We start from the raw sequence: 23,608 nt of genomic DNA, 5'->3' as shown, positions 1-23,608 counted from the left end.
GACGTACTTTTGAACGCTCTCCCTCGCGACCACCACCACTCTAGATCTCTCAGGATGCCAGCTCATCATGGACCAGATCCACTCGAGATTGCGCTAGAGTCGAGCGACCTCGTCTTGCGTGGATTTACTGGGGATGAATTCGATCCGGCAGTTTTGAACGGGGAAGTCATCCTCAACTTGATCCATCCAACTGACCTACGAGAAGTATCGTGAGTCAAAGCTATCCTCTTCATCTCAGCTACGATCCCCTCGAGCTGACTCCTCGTTTGTAAAAGGCTCGTTTTCACTGGAACTGCGAAAATCAACTGGCGAGATACTTCAACTCATCACCACGACCACCCACTCTTCTTCCACGATTTCAACTTCCTGAACCCATCCTCCCACACGGCTCCTCATCAAGGAAAGAAAGAACATCATCAAGTTCACACGTTGAAACCCGGTCGTCACGTTTTCCCTTTTTCGCTTCATGTCCCCGGTTCGTTACCTGCGAGTTTGAGAACGTATTCGGGAAGTGGAGTTATCGAGTACAAGTTGAAGGCGAGAGCGGAGAGACCTGGGATTACGGCGCAGGATTGGAAGGCGAGGAGAGTTGTGAGGATCGCGAGAGGATTCGGAGTTGATGCGGTAGAGTATAATCAAACTCTAGAGATCGGTACGTTCGAACGTTCTTCTTAGCAGGTAGGACTCTCTGCTAACGGCTCGTCCGACGTACAGAGAACACTTGGCCCGGAAAAGTGATGTATTCTTTCACTCTCCCTCACAAAGCCTTCGCCGCTGGAGATACGATCCCCGTCGCCGTCAAGTTCTCTCCATTAGCGAAAGGAGTACGAATCGTATCCCTCGTAACGACGATTCGAGAACATACGTAAGCTCTCTTTTCTCGTTAGTGCGAATGGCCCCAGTTTGAACTAACTCTCCCCCGCACTTCCCGTTCCCGCAGTACCGTCTACTCGAAGAGTTCATCTCATTCAGAAGCACGAGATGCGACCGTCGTCAAATACAATTTCGTTACCGAAGGAGGACCCTCGAACACCGCTGAGCAACATTCCGGAAATCCTCCCGCACGAATCGAATCCTCTGCTTCCCTCCGTTCTCTCGGAGGGTTCCATTCCTCTTCAGGGATGATGACGCCTCAAACTCCCGCGTTCGGGTCTCCGTTCCATGGAGGTGCGATGACTCCGCTCGAAAGTCCCAGGAATGGGAATGGGGTCAATTCACGAACGAGTAGTCCTGGATTCCCATTCCATCGACGACCTACTGGACAAGGACGATTCCAAATCGGAGCGGACGATGAGAGTGACGAAGAGGAGGAACAGACCCCTCAACCGGAGGAGGAACAAGAGGAGGACGATGGACAGGATACAGAAGTGGACGTGGTCGTCGATGTTCAGGTCCCGATTTGGACGGCTCCGACTCATACGGTTCATCCAGTGTTTGTTAATCACAAGATTAAATGGAGCGCTTTCATCAAGTAAGTCTTTACTCGTCAACTTTTCTTCGCTATCGACGACTGATTTCCCTTCTTTCGACAGGAACCCCGATGGACACGTTTCCGAACTTCGATGCGCTCTCCCAATTCATATCCTCGCCTCTATCCTCTCCGAAGAAGCTCGACTCGCATCCCAAGGATCTCGCAACCTCCTCTTCGGCGAATCAGGAGTCCTCGCTCGTTCCGACGTTCCTCAAGTAGATCTCCCTTCCTACCAAGACCACGTCATGGATCGAGTCGCGAACGCCGATACGGCATCCTATTTCTCCCTCGCGTCTGGATTCACCCCAACTCCTTGGAGCGCTCGAACGACCCCAACGACGACTCCGGGAGTATCTCCCCCGGCTTCGAGGGCTCCTTCTCGTCCTGCTTCTCCAGAACGAAGGTCGAGTCATGGTCACGGACATGGATTCGGAGGTCTTCATGGATTCCACGCACTCTCATCGATCAATCGACACTCGGATCGAGGAGAACGCGATTTGAGTTCACGAAGGAGTTCAGGAGCCGCCACCCCTTCTACTCCCGCCGCCCCGATCTCTCCCCCTCCAGAACAGTCCGAACACCCAGAGGATCATCGAAATTGGTACGATTCTGAACTCCTCTCTACCCTCGCCTTGAGCGATCACGCCTCTCCAACGAATTCGAACCCTTCTTCTCGTCCCGGTTCTCGTCCCTCGTCACGTCCTTCTTCTCGACCTTCCTCGAGACCTGCAAGTCCCGAACGATCAACAACTTCCGGTTCCCTCCCGATGTCTCCGTCTCCTTCTTCTTCTCACCACCCTGAACCTCCCCCTCAACTATCTCGTTCAAACACTTCAAGTAATTTCTTCAACCTTCATCTCCCGAAACCTCTACGACCTTTAACGGCGTTCTCTCGTTCGAATTCGAGAACCGACGTTCGTGACCATTTCTCTCATTCGGGTGAAATGTCCCGAAGAGGTTCTACCGCAAATATCCATCACCCTCACCCGACGAATGAACGCCATGCCCATTTCGACGAACATCAACCTTCCCCTTCGGCTCTCTCGAACGCCCTCGCCGCTCACGCAGCTAGAACGAACTCTTTTAGCGGTAGTCGATCCGAACGCCCTTCTCTCCAGTTGGAACCGTCTAGTACGATCACTCATACGGCCATGTCAAACTCTCCCTCCCATCCCACTTCCTCTCACTCTCATCCTTCCTCTTCACTCACTTCCCCACTCTCCTCCTCCCCCTCTCCGGCTAACCACCTCTCCTCCTTCGGACCAGGAGCGTCTAGTCAACCCCCAACTCCAGGCTCAACTTCAGCTCTCCCTTCACCCTCACTACCCGGAGCACAAAGAGACGATGGGAATGGGAATGGGAATGGGAATGTGGATTTCTTGAGTCAGGTACCGTCGTATGATGTTGCGGCGAGAGGGTTCTTGGGAGGAGGGGTGGTGCCGATTAGTCAAGGGTTACCGAATTATGATGATGTGTGTGAGGAGGGGGAGGAGGGGACGGGAACTACGACGACGACGCAGGGGAGTGCGATCGAGGAGCGACGATAGAAGGGAGAGAAGGGAGAAAAGGGAGAAGGAGAAAGAAGGAGGAAGAGGAGATTGTTTTTTTTTTTTTCGACTACGATAGACTTAATTCTCACTTACACCATCATAGAACTGGTTTACAACCGCATCATTCAATCATAGACTGACACCATTAGCATCTCTCATCATCCTTCATCGTGTGTGTGTGTACTTCTTGTCGTCTCTGTAACAGTTGTTGCTTCGTTTTTGAAAAACTCCTCTCTCTCTCTCTTTGCGAAATTTCCTATTTTTTCGCGATTCATTCTCTCTTCGGTCTCGCCTTGCATTGCAATGCTCGAATCCTCTCTCATATCGCTCGAGCGCTCCTGAGAGCGTTTTCGAGAAACGAACTCGAACTCTGACTCTTGTCGAAACTCCCTCTCTCTCTTTTCCCCACTTCCTCGTCTCATTCCCCCTCTCATGGCCTCTCCATTCCCAGCTCAAGTCGCCGATAATCCATCTCGCAAGATCCGTCCGGGAGTCGAACTGGAAGATTTCAGGAAAGATCGATCCGATGGAAAGATGTAACCCTGTCTGCCTTCCCTCTCCCCTCTCCGCTCGAGCTGACGGTGCGGGTGATTATTGAGGATAGTTTACCTAAAGATGGGGAGAGGAACGTTCTTGTAACGAGTGCATTACCTTATGTCAATAATCAACCTCATCTTGGTCAGTTCTGTCTCCCTTCTCCCTTGGTAGTGCTGGGACTGATAGGTGTGAGAAGAGGAACAGGTAATATTATTGGATCGACTTTGTCTGCGGACGTATTCGCTCGTTACGCTCGTCAACGAAACCAACGAGTACTCTACGTGAGTCTCCTCTCTCCTCAATATGCTCACTGAAGAAGCTGAATATGGACGTAAGGAATTTGCAGATTTGTGGAACGGATGAGTACGGAACGACTACAGAAGTAATGGCTGCGAAAGAAGGATTAGGTCCTAAAGAACTTTGCGATAAATGTCAGTCCCCCTTCCCTTCCCGCCCGAGGAGTGCACTGGGATTGACAAGGGAGTGTATGAGAGGATATAGATCACAAGTTGCATGCGGATTCATACGAATGGTTCGAGATTGGGTTTGATCATTTTGGGAGAACTTCAACCGAGAAACAAACAGAGTAAACTCTCTCTCTCCTCCTCTGCCTTTTCCCTCCAGTGAGTGTACTGATAAAGAGTGTGTGTGATGAGTAGGATTTGTCAAGACATTTTCTATAAACTGTACTCGAACGGATGGATGGAAGAACACGAGAATCAACAATTGTATTGCGAGAAGGATAAACGTTTCCTCGCTGATCGATACGTCGAAGGAACTTGTCCTAAATGTCATTACGATGTACGTTCTCCACTCTCTCATTCCTCCCAAGGGACAGCGTAACTGACTGAGGATGAGAATAGGGAGCAAGAGGAGATCAATGTGAACATTGTTCAATCACTTACGAATCCCCTTTGGAACTCGTCTCACCTCGTTGTTCCTCTTGCGGTGCAACTCCTACCGCCCGCACCACGGCTCACTTGCACATCAAACTCGCCGACTTGCAACCGAAGATCGAGGAATTCGTTCGGGAATCGAGTGGGAAGGGAACTTGGTCGAGTAATGGGAAAGCTTTTACGGATGGTTGGTTGAAGGGTGGGTTGCAGTCAAGGGGAATGACGCGGGATTTGGAATGGGGGGTCAAGTTGCCGAAGGAATTGGGGGAGAAATGGGAGAATAAGGTTATGTATGTTTGGGTAAGTTTCATCGTCTTCCTCTCTCTCTCAGGATTGTGAGGTTGGGTACTGATTGAGCGAGGAGGAATGGAGGTTAGTTTGATGCACCGATAGGATACCCTTCGATCACGGCGAATTATACAGACGATTGGAAAATGTGGTGGAGGAACCCAGAGAATGTTACTCTTTATCAATTCATGGGCAAAGTGAGCCAGTTCTCCTCTCTATCTATCCCTCCGGAGGGTTGGTACTGATCACGATCTGATTCGTAGGATAACGGTACGTCGAGACAGAACTCGCTCCGATCAAACGAATGAGAACTGACCCCTTTTCTCGCCTGCTAGTTCCTTTCCATACCGTTCTCTTCCCTGGATACCTCATCGGTTCCGGCGATAACTGGACTATGCTCAACTCGATCTCGACTACCGGTGAGCCATCTTTTCTGACCAGTCTTTACGTTTTCTGAAGACTGACTTTTCGAAAATCGCTCTCATCAGACTACCTTCAATACGAAGGCACGAAATTCTCCAAATCGAAAAACGTTGGAGTCTTTGGTCAAAACGCTCGAGAAACCGGAGTACCTCCTTCCGTTTGGCGTTACTACCTCCTCCAGAATCGACCCGAAACGAGCGATTCCGAATTCACTTGGGACGATTTCGTCGCGAAATCGAACGCCGAATTACTCAACAACCTCGGAAACTTCGTTAATCGAATGATTAAATTCGTTAACGCGAAATACGATTCGATACTCCCTGATCCTAAGAAAGGAGAATTCGACTACAAGAATGGAAGTTACCCTTTCTCGGAACAAGATCAATCATTCGTCGATGAGATCAACTCGCTTTTGAAGAACTACAACGATCAAATGGAACATCAAAAGATTCGAGCCGGACTCGCTACGGTTCTCCACATCTCCGGTCGAGGAAACCAATTCATTCAAGAGAACCGAGTCGACAACGCCTTACTCGCTTCAAACCCGGATCGTTGTGCCGAAATCGTACTCCTCACGATCAATCTCATTTACGTCCTCTCCTCGGTCGTTCATCCGTTCATGCCTTCAACTTCGGATTCGATCGTCCAACAACTCGATGCGATCCCTCGTTCGATCCCCGACAAGTTCGAGGTCGATTTACTCCCCGGACATAGGATTGGAAACGCTCAACATTTGTTCTCGAGGATCGATCCGAAAATGGTTCCGGTTTGGAGAGCTCAATTCGGAGGTTCGGCTGCTAAACAAGCTCTCGGCGTCGAAGGAGGATCAGGAGGAGGGGGCGAACCTAAACTTTCTCGAAAAGCACAAGATAAAGCTCGAAAAGCAGCCCAAAAAGCCGTAGAGGAAGCGAAATTGAAACTCCCTAAAACCGAGGAACAACTCGTATTAGAGGAACAGATCAAAGTTCAAGGAGAGAAAGTGAGGAGGGTGAAAACGGGGAAACCGGAGCAAGGGGATGGATCGGTAGAGGATGAGGTGAAATGTTTGAAGGCGTTGAAGGAGGAAATGAAATTACTCGAGGATCAATTACTCGCGGTCGCTTTGTAGATTTCTCCCCCGAATTGGAGTATTCTTTTTCTGTTCTTTCTTTCCTATGTCCAATGCATTTTGTACCTAGAGTTTTCGAGGACGGTCGTACTCGCCAGTTCGTGAGAGGGAGATCTCGCTCGATCTTCTCAGCGAAGGGACTCGAGAGACAAGTTTTCGAAAGGAAGTAATGATGAATTAGTTTTGCAGATAGAGCACAAAAGAGAGAGACGACAACAACACTCCGCAAACGAGGGCCACGATTAACGAAGGAGCTCATATAAACAAACTCTCAGTTCTCCTCAAATCCTAACTTTCTTATCTTTATGAGCGTCTCTCTCTTTTTCTCCTTCTCCCTCTCCGTCTACCGGATCGACGATTTCTTCCACGAGGTCGAATTTCGCTCCTTGGTTTCGAGAACGACGCAGTTGGTAATCGAGAGAATTCGTGATTGATGTCAACAAATTTTTCGCTTGAAGCCTTTCGACGAGTAAACCTCTGCGAGCATCGGCAACTATCAATTCATTCGAGGGACGAGGATCGTCAGTTACTGTTCAGACTAAGGGATCTGGAGAGAGAGAGAGAGAGAGAGAGAGAGAGAGAGACTAACGTAGTTTCCCATCAATTTTTTTCACGGCTCCCATAATACTCTCAACCAAATCCTGAGCTTGACCCTTGGTCTTCTCGTCCCCTACGTTCAACTGATCGTCGAGATCCGTGAAGGAGAGAAGTAGGAGAGTCGCTTGTTGGAATAATTTGATGTCGTTTGAAGAATCGGTCAGATTTGCCGGAGGGTTGAAAGCGCTCGAAGGTGGAGGGGTTCTGACGAGATCAAGCAGCAAGGGAAGTAGAGATTGCGTTAGAGAAGTCTGTTGGATCGAGAGCATATGATCAGCTTGAGTCGAGGAGTGAAAGGTGAGACTGAGAGGGACTCATTTTGTCGTTCACGATTTTCGAGAACGGTTCCTCGTCAGCGAGGAAAGCCCAAGCGAGCCACTTTCGAATCAATTTGTCCGACGAAGATTGATGAGGAATAGCTTGAAGGACTTCGACTTGAGTACGAGGACGACTTGAGCGATAGAGGAGAGCGAGACGACGGAAGATCTCGTGACGCTGTCGCGACAAAAGATGTCAGTACAGGCTCCAGACGACTGACAAGCTCGTGGCGTACCGTATCATCATTCTGAGCTAAGGGAGAGTGAAGCAACGATACGAGGGTCCTTTCGAGCGGTCCTCGAAGTACAGCCGAAGTCGGATCGAGAGCAAGCTTGACGCAGATCTGAGCGAGTTGACCGATTGCTGACGTTTCGAGTACACTAGGACTGTGTTGGCTCGAGGGAGGGAGAAGGTCAGTCGATGGTTGAATTGTGAGGAAGTCGAGGAGACTCACGTCGAGGATAAGATTTGAATCACTCTGCACCACCTCGCACCGGCAGTGGCCCGCGCATCGGTAGTCAAGGCTTTCGTTTGACGGCGACGGGGAGGCGGAGTCGACCTGAGTTTGAGTGCGTCGAGGTCCATCAAGTCGTCATCGTCGTCGCTGTCATCTTCCGTCTCCTTCTTCTCGTCTTCGACTGAGTCTGCGGTATCGAGGAGCTTGTTCGGGTCGGCTCCGAGCAGTACGAGTTGCTGTACGAGTTCAGCCGCGTCGAAGAGCGGTGTAGTCGGAGAAGGTTGTGAATGAGATGCGAGTTGAACCAAGCGATGGAAGAGGTTGAGGAGTTTCTCCACGAGAGCGAGCGGTGAATCGGGATGGCAGACTGTGGATCGATTGAATGTGAGTCCAACACCCGATGCAGGAGAAAGAAAGGAGACTCACTCAGAGAGATTAACCAACTCAAGACGAGTTTGCGATCCTCTGACGAAACCGATTCGTTCGACTGAATACGAGAGCACAGCAAGATACTCGAAGGGAAACTTTGAGAAACTTTCAGTCCATCTGCACATGTGACAGACCACCTCAGCGCTCGATCAGCAACTCGATCGAAGGAGTGGATTTCACCTTTAATTGCCTTCGCGATTTCGCCAATCCATCCTTCTCCTTTCATCTCGTCGACATTCAAAACCTCATACCGATGACTGTCCTTCCAGATCGTCCTCGCCTGTCGTTCCTCCGACGTCTCCCCCGCCAACCCAGCTTTCGCTTTCTTCTTTTCTTCATCGCCCAAGATACTCGCAACTTCTTTCGCTCTCCTCTTGTGCGCGAGTTTGTCGGGAGAGAGGAGATCATCCTCGGATACCGCACCGGCGATTCCTTGAGCGAGAGTGTCGAGGTGTTTCGTGTGGTCGAGACGGAGATCGGGTAAATCGTCGCCCGACTCCCCACTTGAAGCGTCGAGGTCGTCCTATCGACAAGAACGAGGTCGTGTCAGGATCATTCTGAAATGTGCGAAGAGGAGAGTGACTCACATCGGATTTATCGGCGAGTCGCATCTCGTTCTCATACCATACACTCCCTCTCCCACCCTTTTTCTCTTTAGCTTGTAGCTCCCTCATCATCCTCTCGAAGTCCGCATCACTCTTCGCTTTCCCTTTCCCTTTCGCATCGAACAAAGGCGCAACTGTCCCTCCTCCTCCTCGAGAAGAACTCGCAACGACGACAGTAGGTGAATAACGATCAGTTTGATGCGAAACTCGTTTCGTTCGTCGAATTGCAGTATCGTCTTTATGTTGAGTTGTGAAAGCAGGAGAGGCGGTCGTAGGAGCTGTCGAGCTGGTCGAAACTTCGGGTGACGTGACGAGGAGAGTCTTTCCTGATGCGACTCGAGCTCTCGCACGAGCTAGAGCTGCCATAACGTCCTCCTCCTCCTCTTCCTCTGGTTCTTCTTTCGTCGTGGATTTCTTCTTTTCTTCTTCTTCTTCAGACGACGAGGAGGATTCCGATTCCGATTCCGGGTCTTGAATTCTGGGTTTCGTCCTACGAGCTCGTTCAGGCTGATTCGGCTTCGTGATCGTCCTCGAAGGACGTGATCTCCTCTTCCGTTCTCCCTCGTCCGTCGCCTCATCTCCACTCCTCTGGGATCCATCAATCTGCATCTCGTCCACTTCAGAGGGTCGATCCGTGTATTCGCTCGTCGCCGTCTCCCTCTCCCTCCTCATCGAACCAGCTCTCATTCCTCTCCTCCACTTCGAAGCGGGTACTTCAACGACGAGTTCAAACGCGTGACGTTTCCATGTTTCACTCTTGACTCGAGTTTTCTGCGTCGTTGCTTTTGGCTTCGGTGTCGTCGATGTCGATGTCGAAGTCGATGGTTTGACAGGGGAAGGAGCGAGTTCACTGAGTGGACTTCCGGAGGGGTCGCGTTGAAATCGACGATTCGGAGTTGAAGGTCCTCCTCCTCCTCCTCCTGGTAGTTCCAATCGAGGCGAAGGATCGGAACGAGTGACAGTAACTCGTTTACGAGGAGTAGAGATGATCGATTCAGCCGTACTACGAGGTCGCAGGGATTGGGAATCGGTACTTTCTTCCGTCGTCGATTGATGCGCGACTGAAGTCGCCGTCGTAAAGGATAGTCGAGGGATCTGTTGTGGTTGTCCAGCTTCAACACTTTGACTACGACTACGAATTCGAGCGGAAGAGCGAGTAGGAGGAGTAGGGGAAGGGCGAGCGATCGAAGGAGTTTTGCTGACGGATCGAGGAGGAGGTTTTGAAGGAGTAGCAGAGGGTTTACGGGCAGTTGTAGAGGTCTTGCGAGCGGAGGAAGGAGTCGCACTAGCTCGTAGGAGCTTCTTCTTGCGAGTCGAGCTGGAACGTGAAGATGCAGCGGAAGAAGACGCGCGAGAGGAAACGACGATTTCTCCTTCGTCTGAACTCGCGGGCGGGGTGTCGGCGCGTCGAGACGTTGATTGAGAGTCGACTGTGTGTGTCTACTGAGTCAGCTCATTCACGAAGGTTCAGGAGGGAGAACAATAGCATACGAGTTTGACGAGTAAGAGATTCGATTTTCGCTAAACGTTGTTGAGCCGACTCGGGGTCTGAATCTTCGATACGTTCACGAGTCGGAGTCGAAGAGGATGCTGTAGACTGATTGTTCGCCGCGAGAGGAGTTCGTCGAGTCGTCGGGAGTCTTTGAGATGGAGATGAAACGGTTCGACCTAATCCTCTAGGAGTCGGGGACGATTCCTGGGCTTTCTGCACGCGTTTCGGAGTGTCTTGAGAGGCTCTCGTATCCCTCACGGGGGCAGCTAGAGGATCTGAAGAGGTCGAAGGAGTGGGTTCGAGTCGAGAATTCGAGTTTGAATGGGAAATCGGAAATGGAAGGGGAGCTTGAGCGGGTAACGCTGCTGGAGCTGTCGCCATCCTTTTCAACGCTGCTAGACCTGCGCCCGGTTGAGCTACGCGTCCAGGTCTTGAGCCTTTTGTTTTCGAGTTGCTCTTCGTCGTTCCCTCTGATTGTACCGATTGACTACGCGATCCAGTCGAGCTTGATGAGGCGCCTGAAGGTACTGGAGTCGTGTTTGGGCGTTCGGAAGGGGAAGAAGCGGGAGGAGGAACAGGTCGAAACCAGGCGAATAGACTGGATGGCTTTTGCGGCTGCGAGGATGTGCACGCGTTCGGTGGTTGATTGGAGCCGCTCATTGCTCGTTTTCTCGTGTCGAGATCACTGGGAGGTCATGGAGAAGAGATACGTTCGCGATTTCCCCGACGTCGTATTTTCGATTTATTCGAGCAAATTCGCTACGGAGTCTGTCATTGCACAGAGCTGTCTAGTACGTTGTACGACTCGCACCTTGCAGTGAGCCGCTCGGATCGCAATTCCTTCATTTTCTTCAATTTTGAAGGCTGAGCTCGTTTCATCGCACTCTGCTTCGCACGGTCACTCTTCCGGGACGCCAGCTCGTGAGACCACATCTGTCGAGTGTACGACTGCGAAGGAAAGTTGAAAGGAAAAGGTGCCGGGTTCAGTGATGTCCAGCCGAGAGATTTCGGACTCTTCGCAGTTTCATCTCTCTTTCTTCTTCCCACCACTTCTCTCCTTCGACAACTTTCGCTACCCGGAGAGAACGATGCTATCTCTCATCACGATCGTCGTCGCACTCCTCGGATTGATCGCTTCGGCGCTGGGAGGTTCACCTTACTCGCAAACTCCAAACTGGGGACTCGGTTACTCGCTCAACAGACCTTTGCCTGGTGGACGTGAGATCGGTTATCACGGTTTAGATCCGGCTACGGGTGACAACTACTTGCTTTACGGAGTTGAAGGAGCGAAGGACGCTAAACAATGTGAGTTTCATCTCTTTTCCCCTCTCTCAACCCCTCGCGAGTCGTCAATGAGCTGACTATCGCCTTGAGTGAATCTAGACGATTTCAAGAAACGTGGATTCGCTCAACTTCTCGCTGTCGACCTTGATTTCTACGCTGAATTCTCGTTCAAACACTTTCAGTGAGTTCTATCTCTTGATCAGTCGCTCTCCCGAGTCAACTCACTGACGGTGTGATGATCATTCAGAATCTTTGAATACTCGAAATCGAGGGAGATCAACTTTACCGCTTCGGCCGTCGATGTCTCTGCCGACGAAGCGAATCGAGTCGCGAAGGATACTCGTGCCGGAGTCGATTCCCCTTACCTCGACGCCAACACGAAGGCTCAACTCGACGCCGCCGGAGCTGATGGGAAAGCTGTCGACGCCGATCACAAGTCTGGAAACATTCGCGAGAAATTGACCCTTACGGCGAAACGATACGACGAACTCAAATTCCGCTTGAAGACCAAAGTCGAGATCGATGATTTGTTGCATCAGAAGAGGCTCAAGGGAGAGAAGGCTCGCTTCTACGGTCATCTCGATGGAGTACATTGAGGAGGGAGACTTGGCTAATTCTTGTACAACTCTCTGTTCTTTCTTTCTTTTCTTGTTGTTGATTCTCTTGACGTTCTCTTGCACTCTCAGACTCTCAGTTCGCGCCATGATCTGTTCGAGAGGGTTGAGCGAGACTAGCTTGCGAGTTTTACTTTCCAAGCTCAAATTTTCGCAAGAAAAAGCGAAAAATAAAACTCGAAGCTTGACACCGTTTCTCGAAGAACCACGATTCGATTCGACATAATTGACAACACCAAGCGCTCCCACAGCCGATTCCAATTACGCTGTTGTTCGACAGGTGATGATGGGCATTCGATACTCTTCTTGTCATCCTCCTCGTCATCTCCTACGGGTCGTCCAGCTGCAGGGAGAGTCGGCTGCATCGTGCTTTCAAGATGAAGGAGGAGATGCTTTCTTCAACCATGTGGACGAGTCGGGTATCGAGGGTTGCGCAAGTTGTACAGATAAGCACGCGACCCGCGAGTGAGTCAACGTGAAGGAGCGGAGGCGAAAGGGGTTCTGGTTCGCGACCTTCCTTCTCTCACTTTAAGTCTCTTTCTTTCGTCTTGCTTTATGTGTGTGTATTGGCTGACTAGAGTCAGGGAGTGCTGTAAGGCAACGTGGAGAGTCACCGGAGGTCTCCGCGGATCGCTCGAGGGGCACGAGCGCGTTTGAAAACGCACTCGGATCGCTTTCCTAGGCTTTCCTTCCTTTGCTCTTCACGATGACTTCCCTCCAGCAGACGAGAACCCCGGAGACGGTCGACTTCGCCCAGACTGCAGCGGATCTGTCGACCAACTTCCGAAATGTCACTCGTGGTCAACAGCAACTTGAGATGGGTTTCTCGGGCAAGTTCGATCTCTTCAATTACTCACTTCTCAGTATGACATCTGATATCCATGGTAATCCAGGTCTCACGGCCGCGGCGCTTTATTACATCGTGTATGGCGGGAGTTCTGGCAATCACTTGCTGTTCCGAACTCAAGCTCAAAAATCGACGCAGACCGCAAGTCTTCTACTACCTTACCTTTAAGGATGAACAGGCAGCTGACACTGTACTCGTACTCAGGAGCCAAAAGTAGTCATCTACGGATGCAAAAAGGAGGATCATTTATCGCTTCTTCGACTTGTCCTCGACCGTCCGAACGATTCAGACTCGGTGCTGCGTGAATGTCAGAACAAGACAACGAAGGAATTCGTCTTCCGCTGCCCCGTCACACCGCTTGCTGCTGCCGGAGGAGGCGAGCAGCTGGTCCCCGCGGTGGTCCGGTGCGTTATTTCCTCTCGTTTCCTGCGAAAGTTTCTGAATTCGGAGGCCCTGACTCATTCCAGATTCTCAATCTCGTTTCGCGAATGGGACCAAGACCATCTGACTCGAATGGAGCGTTTTTTGATGCCGCTGTCGAAGTTCGCCGACCGTAGTATTCCACTCTTCTGCCTCAGACCGGCATTCATCCTTTTCAACGCTCTCGACCATCTCCTCGACAACTACCCGACCGACCACGCGCTTCTCACGGTCTCGCACGACTCAAACATTGATACCGTGTGCCTCTTGTCCAACCTCGTTCAAAGTCACCAAAGTCAAACGATGCATCACAGTTTCCCGAATGACTTCGACAAAATCCCGAGAGACGAAACGTACAAGTTAGTAAAGTCTTGGGTACTCGAAGCCACAAGCGAGATGAGGAAACGTCTCAAGGAGCTCGAACTCCACAACGGTCCTAGAACGATTCGAGAACCTCTCGAGGAAAGGTTCCGAGCTTTCTCGTATTTCGCGCTTTACTTCTTGGTCAGTCTCACTACCACTCGAGCACAGTCCCCCCTAGCTGAGACGACTCTTGATCCGTAGGGCCACCACAAAGGAGCAGAGCTGACTCAAGACGAAGACGATCCCGCTCGAAAGCCGGTGCAACACTCGAGGAACCCGCACCAACCTGTCGCTCGCAACGCCGGCTGGAGCTTCCCCAAGATCTGGGGAACGAGAGAAGAGGGCTCGATACGCCTTGAGTAAAGCTGAGACGTGGTTCGTAGATCGATTGATGGTCCAATTCCTTTCATCGCTGCTCCATACTTCCCTCTGCTTATCACCCCTGGACTTTGCCTTAACTTTACTTGCTATCTTGAATCGTTTGTCAATCCTCCTCCGTTCTATCAGAGAAGAGCTACTATCTCGAGAGGGCGAGCGCATGGGGACGATATGGATCTAGCTCAAACTGTGCGACGTAGATATGGGTTGTCTGCTTTCAGTCTTGAGCTATCAGTGGATGTCAGAGTTACTGTAGCACCGTAATACGACCAGCCTCAGCGAATAGACACAGATCCGCGATTTACAACAGCCAGAGTTGTGAGCGCAAAGCGAGTCGGAGGAAAACTGCGACGGCTTGCAGCTCTGCCAGACGCCCCATGTTCCAGAAGAGCAAGGACCAAACCTCCTCGAACGATGCTTGGAAGTCCAAGGTCGCAGTTGACCTGTCGCAGACAGCGATTCGAGGAGCAACAGAGTTTGCGAAGTTTCGCTGCTGTTTCGTTCGCTTCCTCCCTCCAGACCCAATTCTCCCTCGACACCGCAGCTTTCAATCGGGACTTCCAGTACTCTGAAGCGTCCTCATCGACTGAAGCTCAGAATCAGTGCAACTCGCTGCGAAAACTGCTCGTGAGAGGGTCTCCCTCAACCAACTTCCGACTTTTCCTCGACCTGCCTCGAAACCCAGCTGCCGAATGGAGGCTACCGTTGATGAGCATCAAGTAGAGACTAGGGAGGGTACGGGCGCCTCCGAACAGGCTCTCCCTCCCCGTTCTCCCGGTGATGATGATGAACAACAAGGACGACGAGAGGAGGGCTCGACGAGCGCTAGGGGGATAGACGGAGGTACAGAGGATATAGATAAGCAATCAGAGCTTAGTACAGCACCTACAACAGCCGTAGAAGACGAGAAGGATCTACCTCACACCGCACCACCTGTTTCCCACTCCCTTCCAGCTCCTCCACCAGAATCGAACGACCTCCCAGTGATCAAACTGAAACCTCGTCGACCTCGCCCTCCGAAGAAAGGGATCCTGAAACCTCCTTCGACCGCTCCCGCCCATCCGAGTCGATTCTCGTTCCGACGCGATATCCTTCAACCTTTACAGTATTCGAGATTGGCAGGTGGAGTCGTTCCCGTCAGTTCAGGGTTACCGAGTAGTGTAGCCGTGGGGGAAGCGATGAACAGTGCAGCGGTCACGGCGGGAGGTTGGATGGGAAGCGCGCTTAAACGGTTAGGTCAGGCTGCAGGAGTTGGGACAGAAGGAATGGGAGCTCAACAACAACAGCAACAGGGAGCACAAGCACCGATAGCGCCAGGAAGACCGATTCCCCCTGCTTCATCTTCGAATCTTCCTTCCGAAACTACAGCGACCTCTTCTCACTCGACAACTCCCGCCTCTCCAATTCCGACCACCTCTGTGACGCTTCCTGCTCCACCTCCTTCACAGTCTCTTCAACCTTCTCTCTCGGTTCAGTCCTTGAAGCAAGTTCGATTCCGAATGCAATCTCTCGCCGTCGTCTACCCAATCAACGGCGCTTCATCGTCTTCCTTCTCCCCAAACCCTTCTTCTCCTTCTTCTTCTTCGAGTTCCCGACCTCCTCCAGCGAGACACACGACATTCTTCAACGATCTGAAAATCGGATTCCAAGCTGGACCTCCTCTCGCTCCTGCAGAAGAAGCAGAAACGAGGAAACGAGTCGATCAGGAATGGAGGACTCGGATCAAGATGCGGACGAGAGCGGTCGAGAATGGAAGTGGTGGTCCGACAGTCGAGAAGGGGAAGGAGAGATCGAAAGAGGGAGAGGAGGAAGAATCGAAAGGTTGGACGGGAGCAGAGTTGGAGAGACTGTATAGGGAATGCTGTCGAACGAGGGAGGAACCGGGGATTGAGAGACTGAAGCGGTTACTCCGGGTGAGTCGATCATGTTCGAATGCTCTCTGCCATGCGAGCTGATCATGCGATTTCTTAGGAGAATCCGTCGAAACCGCCGAAAACGCTCGACCTCTCACGGGAGTTATTGAGTCATGGCGCAGTCGAGGCTTTATCGGATCTGCTGTCTGTCGATTTCGGCCTGAAGAAACTCGTGCTGGACGGCTGCGGGTTGGACGACGAGGTAAATGAACCTCTCTCATTTGCTTTCTTTGACTTTGAGGCTGAACAACTTCTTGCGCATTGGCAGAGTATCAAACCACTCGTACACGCTCTACTCGTCTCTGGGTGTATTCCGACGATCTCGCTCGCGAACAACAAACGGATTCGACAGAAAGGATGGAAACTGCTAGCGATTTTCGTCCGGAAGGTAAGGTGACTCCTTCACTCTCGCAGCTTGATATCGTCGCTGATCTTAAGCGAATGATATTTTCAACGGATGTCCAGGCTAAATTCCTTCGATACTTGGATCTGTCGGAGAACAATCTCGACAAGAAAGCCGTCGAATGGCTCGTCCAATCCCTCGTTCCTTGTCCTCCTTCTGCTTCCTCTACTTCCACTGACGACAAGTTGTCGCCTACGCTCATCGATATCGACTCACCTCGGCCGGAGAATAGACTTGTGGAACGGACAGAAGACGGCGAAACGGAGGAGAGGAACGACGTCGACGAGGAGGAGGAGGATCAGAGAGAAATGGAGCCTCTGTTCGAGGTGGCACCGCTACTGAAAGAAGAGGAGAAGGATGGTCAGGCTGGATCAGTGCTGTCGTTGAGGTTAGAGAATTGCGGTTTGCGAGGAGCAGCGTTGGAAGTTCTCGGTACGATCCTCTCACTCATTTAATCACAGATCAGGAGGAATTGAAGAAGCTCTCGGATTTACAGCTCAAGGTATCCGAGTGTCATCCTTGAAGCATATCTCGCTCCGACGGAACCGAATCAACACGGCATCAGCAGTTTTCCTCGCCCTCATGATCCGAGATTTCCCTCTCGCTACCGAACTAGACGTCCCCCATTCTTCGATTTCCCCTCGCTCTACGTCTCCTAATCGACCACCGTCACGACCGTTCGAAAGCAGCAACAGCGTTTCAATCAGACAGGGTTACAATCGAGTTCCTCTCGTTTCGGTCGAAGATGTCGACTCTCCCATCGACGATCGGGATGCGGCGATCGATCGACCTACAAATATCGATGCGCAGGCGGAACGAGAGGCGTGGAAGGCGGACGAACTGAGATTGAGATTGAAGAAGCAAATCGCTGAACTGCCGAGAATCGGGAGTTTGTTGACGCTCGATGTCAAAGGGAACGACTTACGGGTACGCATTCCTTCTGTTAGCCTTTCGATTGGTATGCATGAGACTAATCAAGCGGCTTTGCGAATCAGGGTGGAGTATCTTACATTTCGCAAGTTTTGAAACGGAATCGAACTCTCAAGGTGCTCAACCTGAGCGAGAACAAGATCGATATGTTGGGTCTAGTCTCGGTCGCTGAAGCGCTGGTGACTTTCTCTCTCACTCCCCTTTGATCGTCGCAAAGCTGACTCTCGGTCATTCGAGGCAGCGTTACAACACATGCCTCGAAACTCTCGATCTTAGTTTCAACCCATGTTGTGGTCCTCAAGTCGAGGGAATGCTCTCTCTTCGAGCTTCGATGATGGTCACTCCCGCTCTCAAACGACTCTTCCTCAATTCGACCGGCCTCACTTCGGAAGGAGCGATCGCATTCGCCGAATTCCTTCCCGAAGCTCGTTCACTCTTACACCTCGACCTCACTTCGAACCAAATCGACATCTCTGGAGTACTCGCCCTCGCCGTCAGCGTCAAACTCAACACGACAATCCGTTGTCTCGATATCAATATTCCTCCTAACGATCCCGACTTCAGTCGACTATCGCAAGATATCCTCGAGACGTGTGTACGGAATACGGAATACGCACAAGCGGAAGCTGATGGGAAGGGAAAGAAAGTGACGATCGCTCAATCGTTCAAGAAATCAGCTTTGGCCGCCAACCTCGAGGAACGACAGAAAGCGGAAGAACTGGAACAGCAGAAGAAGAAGGAGATGCGAGAAGAGGGGAGAACGATGTTCGCCGCGGCAGAGGAGACGAGGGATGTCGTCAAGGAGTTACTCGAGGTCGATCAGAAAGCGGCGCAAAGAGGAGTTATCATCGCGGCGAGCGAAGTCGTTCGGGATGCACTCGTTCAGCTACAACTCGCGGAAGCTCAGCTTGCAGAAGCATTCGCTGCGACGCGTCAAGGTCAACAACGAGGTATGTCTGCCCCAAAACTCCTTCGATACTGCCCAAGCTGAACTTCAAAAACGGTTCTCTTTTGGTTCAGAACGGGCCGAGATGCTCTTGATGGAACTCGCCTCGCTGCTCGACCTTGCCAAGACTCTATACGATCGGCCCTCGTCCTCTTCCGCCGCTCCGTCGACGAATGATTCTCGACTGTCTAATCTCGACATTCCTCAATCGCCAGCTCATCCCGAGGAACAACCTTCTTCGCCTTCGTTCTCGATCACAAGTTCCGATTCAGAAGACTCTGACGACGAACTACCCGTCGAGGCTTCCGCTTTAGAGGCTTCCGGAGCAATTTCGAAACCTGAATTATCTCACCTTTCGATCCCATCTTCACCCGACTCGACTCCTCCCGGTTCTCCTTCTACCTCTTCTCGCCGCTCGCCAATCGAATCTTCTTCGAGATCGATGACGCTCGAAGAAGGGGAGATTTTCAGAAAAGGACTCGCACTGGGAGCTGATCAAGTCCTCGATGAGGACGAGGAGGAAGTAGCGAGTGAGCAAGGTAACGGGACGGCTATCGGGTTGGGGCTTGGAGATGTCAGTGGAGAGGAACTGAAGAATGAGGTAAGTCGTGCATTTTCGCGAATCCGGAAGAGCGACAAACGCTTGACGGATTCTCCTTTCTCTGATAACAGTTGCTCGAAGCGAAAGTCCCAAGAAGTCCGAGAAACAGTTTCTCTGCCTCTTCGACGTCTCCCAGCACAATCGAGCGCGAGACCAACGTCGAGTCTTCCTCGAGCACGGCGATTCAAGAATCCTCATCCCTTCTCTAGATTCCGCTTTGCAACCTCACGACTATCCTCTACAAGTCTCCCCTCAGTAGATTCCCACTAGCCCAGTTCGTCGATTCCCCGTCTTTCGTTGTATTCGCCTCTTTATTCCTCATGTCTGTGTGCCGTTTCGATATCCCATTCGTTCCTGAGTAGTGAATCTCCCTCAACGCTTCTCTGTTTGCTTGCTATACCATTATATCCTGCCTCATAGGACGAAAATGCTCTCTTGCTCGCGCCAGTTCTCGCGCTCTCTCGCTCTCGCGACTCGCTCCCGGATATCGACAGCCTCGTGACAGCAAAGTTAATCTCTTCTAAAAACAGTCTTAGACCTCCTACAGCGGAAAGATCGGTACGAAGGAAAGTAACAGAAAATCTTTGGCGAAGTGCTCGGATCCCAAGATCAAAATCCTCCAGCGAAACGCATACCATAGTTGAATTGCTGACGGTGAGATAGGGAGTAATTGTGTCGGCGTTCAGGATCCTGACGAAGCAAAGCGTTAGAGACGTCGAGGGTGAGAGGAGAGAATCGAATCACTGACTTGACGATCACGGTAGTTGAGTTCTTGTGCATCTTTCGGCGGCGATTGAGAGCGCAAACGACTGTGCGAGCCACCACGCGAGCGTCGAGCGGGTAGTGCGGGGCTGGCCGACGAAGGGCCTCCTCGGGGCGGAGGAGGAGGAGAAGACCCTTTGAAGAGACCTGCCCAGAGCACATCCTTCAATGATTGAAATTCCTGCGCCAAAGCGTGAGTGAGTTTCTAGCACTCATATACCTACCAATGACGGAAAGAAAGACTCACAATTTCGTCCGAGGGTTTCCAAGGCCTGATAGCGCTGTCCCCCTCTTTGACGATCACAGCTCGAACCAGAAGTGACAACAACTTCGTTTCGTTCCATTTTTCCTCCTTGGTTATATCGAGACGGAGATACGTCGTGGTGGAAGAGGGCGAACCTCGAGCGAGGTGAAGGCTAGGGTCACTTTTGTCGTCGGTGTTGAAGAATTCACCGTCTGGCTCATCTGGGCAGTGAAGCGGGAGCTGAGTCCATCTCGCTATGAAGCCCCTCTTTCCTGTAACATTTCCTGATAAGATCAGTGTGATCGTGAAGAGGCTGTTGAAGGTGAAGCTCACCTTGGATCGGGAACGAAAACGTGTACTCGTCCTTACGGAAATCGTCCATCAACACCGAAGGGGAGCGTCCTTCGAAGTTTTTGCTAATGGATCCTTTCTTGAGAGAAACATTTCTGAGTGGGATGTGGCGAGGCAAGGCAAGAAACGAAGGAACACCAGCTTTGTCGTTCAACTCGATCTGTAGAGCTTCGAGCCGTTTGAGCGCTTCGGGGGTCCAACCTTGCCCAAGCGTCTTGAGGGCTCTGGCGGCGAAGGGGCGGGAGAGGTTGTCCTTGCCCAGGTTCGTCTTGACGTAATCGATGATTGTAGGTATTCCCGGCAGAACGAGCGATGTTACGCAACCAAGCTCTAAACAATTCCGGTCAGCTCACTTTGACAGAGATGGTCTATTGTTTGCGTTGAAGGCTCACCGTCCACTGCTGTATCATCATCGGCGACCGCACGAACCGAGGACAGACTCGTATCCTCTCCGTAGGATTTCACTCAGAAACTCGATGGTTGAGCGACGAGTCGAGATCGATTCTGGTGCATCGTTGACGATGCAAAAGCAAGCAACATGTGGTCGACAAAGTGCTCGTACAACTCGGGGACCTTGTAATCGAGCAAGAGCTTCTTCTCATCCTACACCAAGGTCATGAATTGGTCAGTGTCGGAACAGTGGAAGAGAGGGAAAGATCGTACATCGTTGAGTGCACGCGAAGTTGGCATGCTCAAAGGAGAAGTGAAGTAGAAGAGGGAAAGAGAACCTCGAGGTGGAAGCAAAGGACGTCGCTCGCTCGAGCCTCGAGCCGGTTCCAACAGCAGAGATCTCTTCTCGGTTCTCATGCGGGGAACGTACGTCACGAGGCCCGTTCGCTGAAGATACGAGAAGAGGACCGTGCTTTCTTGGGGCGAGAGAGGAGACACGAAGTCTCGTCTCGAGACTCGATCAGCGTGTGGATGAGAGAGGTACAACAAAGACTAACCCGACTTTTATTTCCACATGGCCTGCATTGCGACCCGCCTCTTCCGTTCAAGTCATTGGTACTTTCGTGTCTGTACATTTTTGGTGAACGTCCTCTCATCGTTCCGATCCTCGCTCTGACCATCACCTCACCCTGTTCCTCGAGACGATGCTCCTCTAAGCGGCTTCGCTTCCGTTCTCCACCTCTCTCCGCCCGCCCTTCAGCGCTTCCGTCTCTCTTGCGATGTCCTGTAACCCTCTCTTAAGCTCGCTCAACCGAAGCTCCTTCTCCCGAATCTTCGCTTCGTATCCCTTCACGGCGAGTCGCGTCGGGTATTCACATCGTTCAACGAGCTGATTTGTAATGACCTGGTCGCAAGAGAGAGAGAGATTAGTTCTACAGCTCACAATGTCGTAGCGCATGCACCGACCTCGTGACGACATTACGAGAGAGAGATTCTGTCGGGACTTACGCCTAAATCCTCACTGACTCCACCGCCGACCCTCTCAAACTCTCTCCAAAACTTCTTCTTTCCCCTCTCCCACCTCCCCTGGAACAACCACACCGCTAGCGTGCTCCCTAGTACTCCCACTCCGGCACAATTCGCGAGTTCGACGGCATGTACGAGGTTGAGTCCGACGGCAGACAGGAGGGAGGCGACGGAGAGAGTGAGGGATGAAGTGAGGGCTTTTCGGGCGGTTCGATGCAGCGTTGATAGAGGGGAGGAGAGCAGTTGAGAGCGTCGGAGAGAGATCGGAGTAGAGAGAGACGTTGGGGGGATGTAAGTAGGAGAATTTGGCGAAGGGTGAAGGGATTTCGAGATTTCGTTTTCGAGAATCGAGGAATGGAGGAGTTCGTTCTCTTTGAACGGGGGTTTCTCGAGTGTCGAGTGGAGGGATTTCGATAGTTCGGTAGAATGGGAAGAGAAGAGACCGGTAGAGTAGAGGAGGTGTTTCTCGAATCGAGTGAGGTAGGTTTGTGAGATAACGAGAGATAATTCAGAAGAAATATCATCGATCTTGTTGAACGGCAACTTGTAGAATTGTAGTCTCTTGTCGAACACCTCTTGGATCGCTTGTCGGGATTCAAGGAGTTCTTGATCTGGTAGAGGGAACATTCCAGTTTTCGAATCGACTCCGAAAGAAGGAGAAGCGAGGAGACGTCGGGAAGATTCGGATGTTTGTTGTGACAACGCTTCGAGGGAGTTTCGGGCGGATGTCAAGGTGTCTTGGAGAGTTGCAGCGGAGAAGGCGGCGCGAGATAAAGCGGAAGAGAGGACGTAGAGAGCTGTTTGTTGTTGTAGAGGAGTTGGGACGGCGGAGGAGGTAGAATGAGAGGAGAGAATAGACGAAAGGAGGGATTTGAGTCGAGGTAGTTGAGAGGCTAAGTATCCTCGCTGGAAGTCTTCGAAACTCGGCTGAGAGCTTGTTGAGCTGTCTCCTTCGAGGGCGACTTCGGTCGGACTGAGAGCTGATAACGCCTCGAGAGCTTGTTCTGTCGAAACCGCCATCACTCTCGGCTGTGACTCAGCTGTCGAGGTCGAAGGGAACAGTGTATCCAACTGATGTTGAAGCGTTTCGAGGATCGAAGTCGCAGCCTCGGGAGACGCATCTCGTGTGTTGACGCACACTAGGAGGTTCGGTTTCGTATGTAGATTGAGGAGAAGAGTTTGTGCGGACCGGGAGGACAGGAGGGAGGTGGAGGAAACGAGAACGAGGACCGCATCGGAAAGGTGGAGAGTCGTGAATGAGGATTCGAGCGGAACGTCTGCGCGCGAACCGAAGGGGCATTAGCGTAACTCGTAAGGATGTGTGTTAAGCATGTACTTACCTCCGTGCACGATCTCTGTGATAGTCGTGTTGTTCTCTTGTAACCATCTCGCCGGGAGAGTCGAAAGTTCAACGGGATTTTCGACTTGCTCTCCGAATCTGCGTCATAAATCCCGGTACGTCAATCATCTGCGCCATAGCGAGGGGTTGTGCGTGCAATACTGACTGTAGTGTTGTGGCTTCAGAAGTTGTAGGAGAAACGGATCTCGATTCGAGGGCGACCGTAACATCTTGCGGGTTCTCATTCGCTAGAGGATCGTCCAGGATCGCGCTGGATAGTTTCTGAACTCCTGATGATCGATCTCCAACGACTGTACGCATTCGAAAGAGGGGTCAGGGTGCAGAAAGAGAGGGAGAAGGAGGTGGGGAGAAAGAACGAACTCGATACGTTCGCTAACCTCCTGCGGTCCAAATCTGTGATCGCTTGTTGTATTCTGCTTCTCCACGTCTCGTCTAGTACTGAGTGCTCGTGTAAGAGTTGGTCGAGATGTTGGAGAAGTTGTCGAGTTGATCGAGAAGTCGTCGTCGAGGTCGAGGCATGTCGCACTAGCGTAGAACCTGTTGAGGGACTGACTAGTATCTTGCCGAGTCTCAGCATAGCGCTTTTGAGACGTTGATCGAGGAGA

At 51.6% G+C, this 23,608-nt stretch overlaps 7 protein-coding genes across 7 annotated transcripts; 5 read left to right on the top strand and 2 right to left on the bottom strand.

The window, feature by feature from the left end:
* Positions 1 to 54: 54 nt before the first annotated feature.
* JCM6883_000492 (arrestin family protein) lies at positions 55 to 3,018 on the top strand (the record flags this gene model as incomplete). Its single annotated transcript, XM_076634535.1, has 5 exons — positions 55 to 209; positions 276 to 652; positions 715 to 865; positions 941 to 1,471; positions 1,533 to 3,018. The coding sequence occupies 5 exons, from the start codon at positions 55 to 57 to the stop codon at positions 3,016 to 3,018; spliced, it is 2,700 nt and encodes an 899-aa protein (XP_076485474.1).
* Positions 3,019 to 3,453: 435 nt separating this feature from the next.
* On the top strand, positions 3,454 to 6,273 carry MES1 (methionine--tRNA ligase MES1; the record flags this gene model as incomplete). Its single annotated transcript, XM_076634534.1, has 11 exons — positions 3,454 to 3,557; positions 3,626 to 3,699; positions 3,763 to 3,839; positions 3,905 to 3,989; positions 4,060 to 4,144; positions 4,218 to 4,359; positions 4,422 to 4,754; positions 4,832 to 4,939; positions 5,006 to 5,012; positions 5,078 to 5,161; positions 5,231 to 6,273. The coding sequence occupies 11 exons, from the start codon at positions 3,454 to 3,456 to the stop codon at positions 6,271 to 6,273; spliced, it is 2,142 nt and encodes a 713-aa protein (XP_076485473.1).
* A 281-nt stretch (positions 6,274 to 6,554) lies between these two features.
* On the bottom strand, positions 6,555 to 10,831 carry JCM6883_000490 (uncharacterized protein; the record flags this gene model as incomplete). The annotated part of the gene is made up of 9 exons (XM_076634533.1): positions 6,555 to 6,766; positions 6,863 to 7,121; positions 7,201 to 7,365; positions 7,424 to 7,574; positions 7,643 to 8,012; positions 8,072 to 8,191; positions 8,255 to 8,597; positions 8,662 to 10,109; positions 10,171 to 10,831. The coding sequence occupies 9 exons, from the start codon at positions 10,829 to 10,831 to the stop codon at positions 6,555 to 6,557; spliced, it is 3,729 nt and encodes a 1,242-aa protein (XP_076485472.1).
* Positions 10,832 to 11,259: 428 nt separating this feature from the next.
* Positions 11,260 to 12,051, top strand: JCM6883_000489 (uncharacterized protein; the record flags this gene model as incomplete). Its single annotated transcript, XM_076634532.1, has 3 exons — positions 11,260 to 11,476; positions 11,555 to 11,636; positions 11,703 to 12,051. 3 exons carry the CDS (start codon positions 11,260 to 11,262, stop codon positions 12,049 to 12,051), a joined length of 648 nt encoding a protein of 215 aa, XP_076485471.1.
* Positions 12,052 to 13,639: 1,588 nt separating this feature from the next.
* On the top strand, positions 13,640 to 14,062 carry JCM6883_000488 (uncharacterized protein; the record flags this gene model as incomplete). Its single annotated transcript, XM_076634531.1, has 2 exons — positions 13,640 to 13,840; positions 13,901 to 14,062. The coding sequence occupies 2 exons, from the start codon at positions 13,640 to 13,642 to the stop codon at positions 14,060 to 14,062; spliced, it is 363 nt and encodes a 120-aa protein (XP_076485470.1).
* Positions 14,063 to 14,769: 707 nt separating this feature from the next.
* JCM6883_000487 (uncharacterized protein) lies at positions 14,770 to 19,079 on the top strand (the record flags this gene model as incomplete). The annotated part of the gene is made up of 9 exons (XM_076634530.1): positions 14,770 to 15,990; positions 16,049 to 16,192; positions 16,259 to 16,378; positions 16,456 to 16,825; positions 16,890 to 17,320; positions 17,389 to 17,502; positions 17,565 to 18,273; positions 18,344 to 18,870; positions 18,942 to 19,079. 9 exons carry the CDS (start codon positions 14,770 to 14,772, stop codon positions 19,077 to 19,079), a joined length of 3,774 nt encoding a protein of 1,257 aa, XP_076485469.1.
* A 1,613-nt stretch (positions 19,080 to 20,692) lies between these two features.
* On the bottom strand, positions 20,693 to 23,580 carry JCM6883_000486 (uncharacterized protein; the record flags this gene model as incomplete). Its single annotated transcript, XM_076634529.1, has 5 exons — positions 20,693 to 20,830; positions 21,626 to 22,920; positions 22,984 to 23,081; positions 23,149 to 23,293; positions 23,364 to 23,580. The coding sequence occupies 5 exons, from the start codon at positions 23,578 to 23,580 to the stop codon at positions 20,693 to 20,695; spliced, it is 1,893 nt and encodes a 630-aa protein (XP_076485468.1).
* Between the last annotated feature and the right edge of the window lie 28 nt (positions 23,581 to 23,608).

The sequence above is a fragment of the Sporobolomyces salmoneus genome, assembly GCF_050403485.1.
Source record: "Sporobolomyces salmoneus JCM6883 DNA, S_salmoneus_JCM6883_v1_ctg63, whole genome shotgun sequence".
NCBI lineage: Eukaryota > Fungi > Basidiomycota > Microbotryomycetes > Sporidiobolales > Sporidiobolaceae > Sporobolomyces > Sporobolomyces salmoneus.
This window is presented reverse-complemented; position numbering and strand designations above follow the sequence as displayed.